This window comes from Eimeria necatrix, genomic scaffold (assembly GCF_000499385.1).
Source record: "Eimeria necatrix Houghton genomic scaffold, Enh_scaff183, whole genome shotgun sequence".
Classification (NCBI taxonomy): Eukaryota; Apicomplexa; class Conoidasida; order Eucoccidiorida; family Eimeriidae; genus Eimeria; species Eimeria necatrix.
This window is the reverse complement of record NW_013652487.1, coordinates 33,394-45,317: the sequence shown is the minus strand read 5'-3', so window position 1 is coordinate 45,317 and position 11,924 is coordinate 33,394. Positions and strand designations below refer to the sequence as shown.

The window sequence follows — 11,924 nt, the reverse complement described above, 5'->3', positions numbered from 1 at the left end:
GCGGTGTGAGTTGCAGCAGCTGCTGCTGCTGCGACTGCGGCACTGAAAGGAGCCAGCTACCGGCTGCAGCTCGTAATAACGCTGATATGTCTAAAGGCTCCTCCAGCGCCTCCTTCGGTGCCTCCTAATTTGGCCCTTCGAGTGTACGTCCACTGCAGCAGCCCAGCAGCTGCGCAATTGCTGGAGCCGCAGAGGCCCTTGCAGCCTTCAGCCGGGCCCCCTACAGAGTGCCAACATTCAAAATTACCTCTATTACCTTTTAGATATCCTTTTTCGCTGCGCCTCACCTAAGTTCCTGGGTGTTGCTGGCTCTACGGAGGGGGGCCCCCAAGGCTGCTGCGCAAAGTCGCAGACTCCGCTGAGGGACTGCGGGCCTCTCAGTGGGCCCCTCACCAAGGCCTGCAACTTTGCAAATGTCCCTTCAAAGGTTCGAGTGCGGTATTTAAAAACATTATTAACTTTCCTTTTGTTATTTTTATCCGTTTAGACATTGTTTAGCGTTGCAGAGGCTATAGGCGGCTTCGAAGGCAACAGCAGACCAAGAAGGACAGCAGCACAAAGGCTCCGTAAGGCCCTCGGCGCATGCAGGGTGGCAAAGACAGCAGCTGCAGTAGTAACTTCCGCAGCAGCTGCAGCGACTGAGGCGGGCTTCATGAGGAAGTCTGCGAAGGTCGGCCGGTATCGTCAAGGGGAGCAGCAGCCGCTGCAGCAGAAAAACCCATCAAAACAGCAGCAGCAGCAACGGCAGCAGAATGGCAGCTGCAGCCTCCTCTTCCCGTCAGCCTGACGAAGGCATTGGCACCAGCCACCGCCGCCGACGGCTCGCCCCTAGCCAAGATGGGGCCCCACGCCACAAGGGGCCCCGGGGGCCCCCCAGGGGGCCCCCCGGGCGAAAGGGCCGCCCTAGTGGCGGCCAGGGGACCGGGGCCCCCCAGAAGCTGCGGCAGCGGGAGAAGCTGGAAATAGCGGAGCTGCAGCAGCGCATTCTGCTGGAGATGCCTCCTCCTGGGGGCCAGTGGCTGCCCCCGTCGCTTGCTGCAATTCAGGAGCAGCAGCAGCGCGCCCAAAGCAGCAGCAGCAGCAGCAGCAGCAGCAGCAAGGGGGGAAAGCACGGCGTGTTGACTGACAAGGTGTTCGCAGACTTGCCTCTCTCGGGGCTCACGCAAAAGGGACTGGCAGCTTGCGGCTTCAGCCGACTGACACAAATCCAAGCAGCAGCAATTCCACATGCACTTGCTGGCAGAGATGTCAAGGCACAGGCTAAGACGGGCAGTGGCAAGACCCTCGCCTTTGTTATCCCCGTAAACATACTCTGCTGTTGATGCTGCTGGTGCTGCTGCTGGGGGGCGGGCTGGAGCTGCTGTTGGCGCTGCTGCTAGCGCCTTCGCCGTTGCTGCTAGGGGTGCTGCTGCTGCCAGTGCTGCTGCTGCAGCTGCTGCTGCTGCTGAGGGGGGGGTTTCTGCGCAGATATTGGAGCGCCTCTTCCGGGAGGAGATTTGCGGGCCAGATGGCACTGCAGCAATTATCTTGACCCCCACAAGAGAGCTAGCAGTGCAGATCTTTGACGTATTTAAAGCGGTTGGCCAGTGAGGCTCTCCTTGCTGCTGCTGCCGCCCCTGCTGCTGCTGCTGCTGCTGCTGCTGGGGGTCGGGCTAGAGCTAACCGGTGCAGCTGCTGTTGATGCGTCACTGCGTTTGCTGCACCAGTGGTGCCTCTGCTGCTGCTGCTGCTGCTGCTGCTGCTGCTGCTATTCAGACATCACGAATTCTCGATAGGCTGCTTAATTGGGGGCAAAGGAGTGGAAGCTGAGGCAGAACGCATTGGCCAGCTAAACATAATTGTTGCTACGCCTGGCCGCCTGCTGCAGCACATTGATGAGTCCCCCATGTGGGATGCTAGTAGACTTTTGATCCTAGGCAAGCCTTGCCTCTGCTCCTGTTGCTGCTGCTACTGCTGCTGTTGCTGCTGCCGTTGTTGCTGCTACATCTGCTGTTGCTGCTGCTTCTTCCCTTCCCATTGCAGCTCGCCTGTTCTGCGTTTTTGACGTCCCTGCTGCAGCCATAGATGAAGCAGACCGCCTGGTGGACTTGGGCTTTCAACAGACAATGGAGTTGATTGTTGCTGCTCTGCCCCCCACAAGGCAGACGCTGCTGTTCTCTGCGACTTTGCGCAGCGCAGTGCACAGGCTGGGGGTGCTGCTATGCAGCAACAGCAGCAGCAGCAGCAAGCCTGAGTTCATTTGCACCGACGATCTGCGGCCGTCAGACCCCCAGCAGCAGCACCAGGAGGGGCAGCAACAGCAGAAGCAGCAGCAGGGGCTACTGAAGCAGACGTACATGGTAGTGAATGAAAAGCACAAAACATCGGCATTGTTTTCTATTTTGAGGGCCCAATGCAAAAAGAAGATAATTGTTTTTGTCTCTTCTTGCAAACAGGCGAAATTCATACACGACGCATTCAAGCAACTCAAGCCCGGTGAGCCTTCCGGCGTGCTGCGGTTGCTGCTGTTGCTGCTGCAGTTGCTGCTGTTGCTGTTGTGGCTGCTGCTGCTGCTGCTGACACGACTTTTCAGCCAGCACAGCAGCCCGCTCCTGCAGTTCCCCGTTGTTCCAGATGCCACTAAGGCCTCGGGCCTCGGGCAATTGTGAGGCTTAAGAGCTTGAAATTTATTATTATACATTATATTCTTGGCAAAATATATTAAATACTTTTAGCATAGTGTTTGTTATTGCACTCTGCGCAGGCTTGTCTCTGCTGTATTTGCACGGGCGCCAGAAGCAGCAGAAGCGCCTGGATGTGTTTCAAGATTTTGTGTCTCGCACTTCTCCTTGCTGCTTAATTAGCACCGACTTGGCCGCCCGCGGAATAGACTTTGTGCAGTCTGGGGGCCTCCTGGGGTCCGCGGGAGGCAGTAGAAAGAAGAAGCAGGAGGAGGCAGAGGGGGCCCTCTCTGCTGTCGATCTCGTTATTCAGTTCGACTGTCCAGACAGCACAGAGACGCACCTCCACCGCATAGGAAGAACAGCAAGACTGACGAGGAAAGGACACGCTGTGCTGCTGCTACTGCCTTCGGAAGCCTCCTTTGTGTTGGAGCTGCAGGCTAAAGGGGTCGGCACAAAGCCCAATCTGCAGCCGCACGACCTGCTGTTGCTGCTGCTGCTGTGCTGCTTCTGCTGTAGCCGTTAATGCCGCCTTTAGCCACAAGCCTAACACATCCTCGGCGTCTGCTGCTGCATCGCTGGGCTTTCTGCGCGGCGTGGCCCTTGCCCCTTGCTGCTGCTGCTGCTGCAACCGACGTGACTACTGCAACCTGCGTGGCTGTGCTTATCGCTGTATCACTTTTGGCCGCTGGGTTGCTTTCGATGCGACATGTTGCACCGCAGGGGATGCTGTGCTGGTCAGTTACTGTGGGTATTGAACCAGCTGCTTCTCTGTCGCTTTTATTAGCATTTTGCCTTTTTCTGTCCTTTTCTGCCCGCAGATGGTTCTGCAAAGGATAAACATGAACCCCAAGAAAGCCATTCGCATTGAAAGCAAACTCCAAGCACTCCTTGCTGCCGAGTCCGTTCCTCCGTAGTTCGGGTTTTAGGGTATATGACATGCATTGCAGGGTTCAGGGTTCGGAATTCGCCACTGACGCTGCTTAGGGCTGGCTGTTAGCTTTTAAAGTGGAGGACTCCTTTGAGTGGCAACATGCAGGGCGATCTTACGAGTGGTCCACGGCGCGGCTGGCATGCGTTTTGCTGTTATTGCCGCTGCTATTTTTGGTGCTGCTGCTTTCACTTCCTCTGCTGTTTTTCTTCTCTCGTGATTCCCGTTTCTGCAACCATTTGTATCGGTAGACTTCCTGCTTCCGCTGCAAACAGTGTTGCTGCTGCAGATTTTGCTGCGGGTGGCAACGGTGGCCTTGTTGCTGGTGCTGTTGTGGCTGCTGCAGTCCGTCTCTCAAGGCATTGGCACAACAAGCTGTTGCTGCTTATTTGCGTTGTTTGTCGGTGATGCCAAACAAAAAGGTATTCAACGTAAACGCGATCGACCTGCAGCAGCTAGCTCTTTGCTACGGCCTTTCAATTGCTCCTTCAATAGAGCATTTGGCAGCCACAGACCAGCAGCAGCAGCAGCAGCAGCAGCAAGGTGAGGGTGAGTGGGACCCTGCGATGTTTGGGGGGGCGGTTGCAAGCGGAGAAAATAAGAAAAAAAATATGTCGAAATTGGCAAGGCTAAAGGTGAGGGCCACAGCAGCTTTCCCCACTACTTTTCCCACTGCTGCTTTTGCCGACTTTGCAGCAGCTGCTGCTGCCACTCCTACCGCTGCTGCTTTGAGCCAGTGGGTGGGATGTGCGGCTAATGATATGTTTTTCAGGAACAAATCCGCGCAAAGAAGCTACTCAAGCAACAGATGCGACTACAACAGCAGCAGCATGAGCAGCAAGAACAAGAAGAGCAGCAGCGTGAAGGGTCTGTAGAAGAAGGCTCAAAGAAAGACAAGCAGCCTCGGAAACCAGGAGTTGTCAGCGGCAAAAGCAGCACATCAGCAGATGATGTAGGGGACTTTTTGGAGCTAAAGGAACAGAATGCCGAGCCTCCGGAGGAGTCAGCGAAAGAAAGAAACCAAAAGCTGCAAGAACTGCTGCTGCAGAAACCAGGTAACAGATGCCAGGGAGTTGAGTTCAGACTTTAGCCGTTGCAGTTAAGCATTGACGGTATGAGGGTTTTGTCACGTCTTAGGATTTGACATTTCCCTTGCGTTTTTTTAGCACGGTCTGGTTGGCTCTTTTTTGTCGTTGTACTCTTCTTGACAAACTTTCAACTTCTCCCTGCCAAATTTCCATTTAGTCTGCGGGGTTTTCGTTTAATTTGTGGCAGTTCTCGCCCCCATTTAATCGCGCGCGTCAGTTTTAAGGGCATTTGGACCATCTGATATTTATTAGTTATTCTCCCGACAACTATGTCTGTCTGTTAACTTTTTCTGTTGGGTTCAGCATACACACTAGTCAGCTTGATATTTTGCTGCATTTTTGTGCATGCACATTACTGTATTCCGGTCTTGTACTTGTGGATTTGTTTCTCTGCTGCAGCCTACCGAAGGGAACGGCTGCAGTTTCGCGCGGATGGTTCGGCGAAGATAAAAGGGCTTGCTGCTGCTTCCTCTAATTCGCACATTATCTTTAATGAAGATGAAGAGACAGATGAAGAAGCGACACAACAGCCAGAAACACAAGCCGGCAGCAGCAGCGGCGACAGTGGCGTGACACAGGAGCTGCGGGAAACGTTTCTGCAGCGAATGAGGGCCAAGATGGAATCCGTGCACCAAAGTGACAAGGTGCTGAATGAGGACAAAACCCGAGTCAATTAGCATCTGCCATATTTTCGTCATCAGCTTGATATAATTCTGTTACTTGAGTGAAAATAACCAAGCGCGGCCAGTTTAGGGTACATGTGACCGCAGCAGGAGGCTTGCTTGCTCGCGATATGACAGTCAGATAAAATTCAGCTGAAAGTACCGGAAACAAATTTAGCTCTGCTAAAACTAGTGAAAAGGACTTGATTAACTGCCTGTGTTCATTCTACGCTGAGACCTCGGGAGCGAGTGTTGTGCTGCGGGATTTGCAGGTTCGCGACCAACAAAGGGTGAAGGAAAGACACTCAAAGAAAAGGAAGAAAGAAAGGATGGCCCGGCAGGGAGAAGCAGCGGGTGCGGCTCAATCATGCGTTTGTTTTGTTCTGGCCATTTTGTCTTTGGTGCTGTGTCCGTGTTCACGTGTGTGTGTCTCTTCGGTCGTTCTTTTCCCACCATTGTCTGTAGCTTTGTCTTTGTTTTCCGTTTCCATGTGCTAACTTGTGCTCAAACACTTTTGTTTTTGCCTTTAATTGCTTACGCGCGCCTCTGAATAGCGTACGTGAGAAAGTTCACCAAGTGCCAGTCTGAATTGAGAAAGTTCACCAAGATCCAGGCAAATCTCGACTCTCTTCTCCCTCCATTTGTATTTGCACTTATAGTAAGGTTTGTTCGTTTTTGTCTTCCATGCATGTCTTTTTTTGTAATGTTTTGTTTCTTTGCCCGGCAGGAGGAGCTGTAGCCTTTTTGGATGCAAAAGATAGCAGCAGTGAAGTGGCGGCATCAGATACAACTACAACCGACTCAGATGAAGACGCAGGGGCTCACAGAGATAAAATGAGCAAGAAGATATCTCATCAACCCCCTAAGAAAAAGAGAAAAGAAGCGTCACTCTCTCTAGAAGAGCTAGAGCGACTAGCACTGGAGGGAGCTGGAGAAATGTAATGAACAATGCGTGCGTGCAAACATTTTATGAATGTAGGCAACGCGTTCTTTTAGACCTTTTTTGACTGCTTATCGCAAAGATGAGCTAGTAGTTTGAAGGGGCGAGCTAGTTAGTCTGCCAATGCATTGCTGCTAGTAAGTGGAGTTATAGGTGTTGCTCGCTGTCCATGAGTAGTACGAAGCGATACAGAATATAGGTGACGTATTCATATTTTACCAGCATAGGAGCTTACAGCAGTGCTTCTGCGGCCAAAATCAGCCTTCAACGAAGCTGTGCTGCTCCTTAATCTGCATTCGAGATAATGAGGTGCGGGATCCGCTACGGAAGAGCTACGGGCACTCCACTCCTGGCTTAGAAAGAACTCAACGGGTCCAGCCACAAAGTGCACAATGGATTCTTCGCCCGACGGAATGCTGGCGCAGACCAGCTCTGTAAACTAACTGGTGGATATGGCTAAGTCGGCTACTGCAAGACTGGGCAACAAGGACAACCTGGCGTCGCCGCCCATAAAGATATGCGCTTGTCGCATCTCGTGAGACTCAACACCAACGCATTCCCACTACGATATAACAGCCGCTATGGTACGCCTCGGCGCCTGGTGCAAATCCGTAAACGGCGGACGTCATTCTACACCACAGGCGGCTGGAGCACCCCTGTGCAATTAAATAGCTTGAAGTATGGTACTTTACAAGATTCTGTGGAGCCTGACCCACTCTACAATGAGCTGCTGGAAGGCACTTCGGGTGCCGCCAGCCACCATGTGTTGATTGCTTTTGCGGAACGCATGGGACCCCAATAAGGTCGAAGGGTGAGGACAACCCCAAATGTCTTGTTTGAAAGCTAATTTGCATGGATTACGGCTTTATACTTGTCGGCTAGTGAGTGCTGATAGTGTGTGTCTGTGCCTCCTGCTTCCCCGTCACACAAAACCGTTAAACCGAGCGCAATAGGCAGTCTATTATTTCCGTTGAAAAAGCAATAAAACATAAAAAGGGAATAAAACAAAGTTTCACACCTAACTGTGCACCTTTCAGAGCGTTTTTCACGCGACTACGCGTAATAGCCACCTTTCCATACTGAAGCTTGCCATTCAGCACATGCATTAGTTCCAGGTCTCAAAATGAAATTGATCCGTCCGCTCAAATCTGCTGTTTTAACCGAACGTATTTGTATTTATTCGTCTATTCGCATGTCCTTGAGGCTTTCTTTGTGCAACCGATCGAAGCCCAGCACAAGGGAACCTTAACAAGAGCTTGGCATAGAACAACTTCAGTGGAGCACAAATAGGAAGTACCACAGAGACACCGCTAGCTAGGACGAAGGCACGGCAGGAAGCGTAAAATACGTGTCCTTGCCTCCACAGTTGCTGCCGTTTGGGCATGCACTTCCCCGAAGTCCACTGAATTCGATAACAGTGACATAGTCACAAAGACGCACACTCTCAAACACAAAGAATGTTACCCTTAGTATCATTGTAAACACACATGGCTTCATCACCTGACTTTTCACGGGCTGAAAGACTTGCCACTCGCTGAGCTCCTGTTCCTGCTGGGACGTGCTGCCTTCCTGCATTATCCTCATCTGTCTAGTATATTCTGGGCACATGAATCGTAGAAGCTACACAATGCAGGTCATATTTGGTGGCTGAGATAGTTACTGAGTGTCCAATGCGAGAACATGCCATGTATGGTCGCTGAGATAGGTAGATTGTTGAATGCGAAGACGATCTAGTGTAACACTGATAAATTGCCGGCACAGCCCTCCTACTGCAGCCATATCCCCCGCTAAAGCAAAAAAAAAGCAGCGCTTAAAACTAAGCCTTTATTTTTTTTAAAATCTTGATTCGAAAAGCACTTAGAATAGATGCCAATGGAGTGCCTGCATCTGTGCAGCTTCCAGCCAGCGAAGCAGCAGCAAGTGCCTGGTCGGCTACTCCGCCAAGCATGCACGAGACGCTACGATTTCACGGGGCGTGTGAGATTAAAAAGTACCGTAACATTTGTGTGTATCACTCCATAACTTACACAAATAATTCAATTCTAGTAAGTACTCAGCTACCTGCAAAAGTGCTCTGCTTTCGATCGACTTCAACAGTGTTTAGTCCTGCACATCAGGGAATGGGGCTGACGCGGTACCAAATGAGCTGTGACATTGCCTGCGGTCTGCTCTATTGCATAGATTCAGCATTTTTTTAGTAATTGGCTTTGTGTTTTCAAAATGGTAGCCCTGATTCCGGTTCCTCCCCCTGGTGCCTTCATAAATCTGATTTACCCTGCTGCCTTTGCAGGTCGCATTTGGGCGAGAGCCAGACTGCGCTACAACTCTTCCCGATCTCTCTTCGCCTCCACAATGGCACTCAACAGCGCCCAGGATGTTCCTCAGTGGGTTGACAGCCTTGTCAACGGACACAAGGTCACTGTCTTCGCGAAAACGTATGTCCTACAGCGGCAGAGTCGAAGCTTCGCTTTCTCGCGGTTTCTGTAGCCAAAGGAGAGAAGCTGAGTTTTGCTCAGTAGCTCTAAAGAAGCTTATGTTGCGTTGCGTTTCGTGTTTGAAGGCACTGCCCCTACTGCCAGGCTGCTATTGCGGCCCTGAGGAGCTTGAATGTTAGCGACATGGTGAGATTATAGCTTCACACTGAAACCTGCAGATCTTTGTGTTATGTAGACGTACTGTACAACCGTTGTGCCGATGTCATATCTAAATTAGTATGGTTTCCGCTTGGTCTTAGGGCAGCATGGAACTAACTGTTGGTGGTGTTACGCCTTTACTGGTCGTTTTCAGTGTTGCCTTTTTTGAACCGGGTTCCATGCCTTAGGACAATTTTTTCTTATTTCGTTGCTTTGCTTTTTTTGTCAACACCTTCAGTACGTTCTCCAGCTGTGTTCGTTGTATTGCCTGTTTAAATTTTCACGTGTGCCGTTGTCTTTCCTTGCCCCAGCACGTGGAGCAAATAGAGAACAACCCGCACTGCAACGCCATTCAAGACTATTTGAAGGAGAAGACAGGTGCAAGATCCGTGCCTCGTGTATTTATAAATGGCACTTTCTTTGGTGGCGGCGATGACACGGTGAGTTGGTTGTCAGTTCATCGGAAGAATACCGCAACCGACGTAGAAAGACACGACACTGCTCAGTGCAAATGAAGCAAAAAGACACAGAAATTCAGTGTGTGCCGTTTCGCTATAAGAGAATGTTTTGGCAATTTTCTGTTTGTTCGGGAGGGACCGCTAGACTTGTATTCTGGAAGTGCAGATGCGTATTGTAAGTAAACGCCCGAGTGTTTTGCGTTTCCTGCTCCTTTCAGGTAGCGGGAGTGAAGAATGGCACTCTGCAGAAGTTGGTCGCAGCTTGAAACTTTGGTTTTCCGTTCCCCAGCGACGCACAGTCACGCGAATAAATGCATATTCCGGATGTCCAGACCCGGATCCACGCAATGCAGTGCAGCTTTTAGCTAGCATGCAGAATTATGCTTGTGAATATGAGCAGTCCGTGCTCCGGCTTGGCCAGCCCGTTCGTTACTGACTGCAGTACGATGCCTGGAGCAATTTGTAAAAACCTTTCCAACCGTTAATATTCCTGGCGTAGTTTCCAAAGAGCCTCTAGTCAGCTCCTTGTACAACACAGCACAATGGGAGTCTTTCCCCAGTTATGCAAATCCGAATCCGCGGAAATGGCCCAGGCAGACGGCCCAAGGGATAATGAAAGGAATTGCCACGGCTCCAGCAGCCGGCCTTAACGAACTACAGTTGCCGGACAGCTGCCGAGCACTAACTAGCTATCCGGGGAAGCAGCTACCTGCCCGCTAGCACATGACTTATCAACGATTGTCCAGTAAAAAGTTATGCGCAGGTAAAACCTGTGGCAAGCATTCACTGCATAGCGCTGACGGCGAATCTACTTCAAGAAAAGCCACGTTGTTTGTATCCGAACATTCGTCGCCTCGCGGTGCCACTGCAGCTGGCGCTCAAACAGCGGCGAAGCCAAAAGCCCGCCCCCGCCGTCGCGCACAACCCGTCTGGAGGGCAGCAGTCGGCGGCCCCCACAGCCCACGAGAACCCACGCGGGTGGCTGTTGGGAGGACAGAAGAACAATGACACGTTTGACGACATCTGCGAACCCCGTGAACAGTGTCACGCACCACCACTTGAAACTCGGCCGGAGGAACGCACTCAGTATATCGCCATCGCACCCCCCAAAACAGATCTAGGCATGCAACAAAATCGCGCATCACGCCGGACAAAGTGTCTGTGTTATCGGACGTTAGCAAAATGGTCATAAATGCAATACAGTGCCATGGAATCCTCAGATCTACTGCTCGCCGCTGCCAGCAGATCCTTCCTCCTGCTGCTCCTTCTGGCGGATCGCGCCGCTCAGTCCCTCCTTCAGACCCACGATGGTGGCCAGGGCGTTCTCATCAATGCTGCTCTGGAACTGGCTCAGGAACTTGAGGTAGTCGGGGTCCTTGATGATCTTCTGAATGGTCTCGGGCCAGTTCTCGTTCACGGTCTGGAGCATGCTGCGCATCATGGGGTCCACCAGAGAGGCGGCGAAGGTTTCGCGCTCCTCGGGGGAGATGAGACCCAGGCGGATGAAAGCGTCGACGACGTTGTCCAGCTCCTGCTGGCTCATCTCGTCGTAGTTCAGGTGCATGCCCAGAGCCTCAGGTGAGAAAGCAGACCAGTCGATCTGGGAACCTTCACCGTTGAAGATTGCGCTCAAATCTGTGCAGAAAAAGGACAAGAGCCGCAGGAATAAATACAACACTCCGCACTTCAAAGCATCCGCGAACGCCACATACGACATAAAACCATTAAATCGCCCACAGCAACTGTCCATCCTATGGAGTGGGGAACTGCAGCGTGAGCGGGAGACACAGAGCATCTACCTCACCCCATTCACTGGCAACATGCTTGAAGCAAGAACTAGAAAACTATATGAAACATATTCAACAAATACCCGGCCTAGGGGCCGGCAAGGGGGAGAGGCCAGAGCCGCTCCACGCCGAGTGCCCCGACCCCACGGGGGGAGGCAGAGAAGATGGAATGATGGACAACGCTTGCGACTATCAACAGACGAATGCCCCTTCACTACACAAAAGAAACAATTTGCAACAGCTAAAATGAGAGAACCACGGAAGCGACATTACACTCACCCTCAGGCTTCATCTTGTTGCCGCTGTTGCTGCTGCCATCCTCGGAGGCATTGACGGCGACAGCAGCGCCCAAAGCGACGGTGAAGAAGAGGCCCTTCATTTTCGATTTGTTAATTGGAAAAGAAACCAGTTATTCGAACAGATGACTGCAGAGAAAGACGCAAATGCTCAACTGATATCCACTACAGAATACCAGAACCGCCAACATAGAGCAGGGGGAAGCAACCGCGACGGAGGAGCAGAGCGACGCGCCCTTCTGGTGCATCAGCCACCCCTACAAGCGGCAGCACCAGACCTCACAGGCTGTACGGTCGCTCACCTTTTGTAGTATGTCTTAAATTTTCTGCTTCTTAATAGTATTTCATCAATTTTTAGCAGAAAGCTTAACCCGCATTGCGCCTAGTTTATGCCAATGTATATACACAAACGCCCTCCCCCCGAGGCGCTTGGGAGGGAGCGACAAGCCAACGTTAGGGAGGCGTGCCT

General features: G+C 51.7%; 3 protein-coding genes across 3 annotated transcripts; 2 read left to right on the top strand and 1 right to left on the bottom strand.

Moving 5' to 3' along the window:
• Nucleotides 1-752: 752 nt before the first annotated feature.
• Nucleotides 753-6,283, top strand: ENH_00023530 (DEAD/DEAH box helicase, putative; the record flags this gene model as incomplete). The annotated part of the gene is made up of 10 exons (XM_013579687.1): nt 753-1,301; nt 1,468-1,586; nt 1,756-1,898; nt 2,059-2,475; nt 2,744-3,146; nt 3,938-4,226; nt 4,364-4,646; nt 5,079-5,323; nt 5,614-5,695; nt 6,069-6,283. The coding sequence occupies 10 exons, from the start codon at nt 753-755 to the stop codon at nt 6,281-6,283; spliced, it is 2,745 nt and encodes a 914-aa protein (XP_013435141.1).
• A 2,218-nt stretch (nt 6,284-8,501) lies between these two features.
• ENH_00023520 (glutaredoxin, putative) lies at nt 8,502-9,638 on the top strand (the record flags this gene model as incomplete). Its single annotated transcript, XM_013579686.1, has 4 exons — nt 8,502-8,716; nt 8,842-8,902; nt 9,226-9,354; nt 9,591-9,638. 4 exons carry the CDS (start codon nt 8,502-8,504, stop codon nt 9,636-9,638), a joined length of 453 nt encoding a protein of 150 aa, XP_013435140.1.
• Nucleotides 9,639-10,594: 956 nt separating this feature from the next.
• Nucleotides 10,595-11,538, bottom strand: ENH_00023510 (Eimeria-specific protein, related; the record flags this gene model as incomplete). Its single annotated transcript, XM_013579685.1, has 2 exons — nt 10,595-11,007; nt 11,439-11,538. The coding sequence occupies 2 exons, from the start codon at nt 11,536-11,538 to the stop codon at nt 10,595-10,597; spliced, it is 513 nt and encodes a 170-aa protein (XP_013435139.1).
• Between the last annotated feature and the right edge of the window lie 386 nt (nt 11,539-11,924).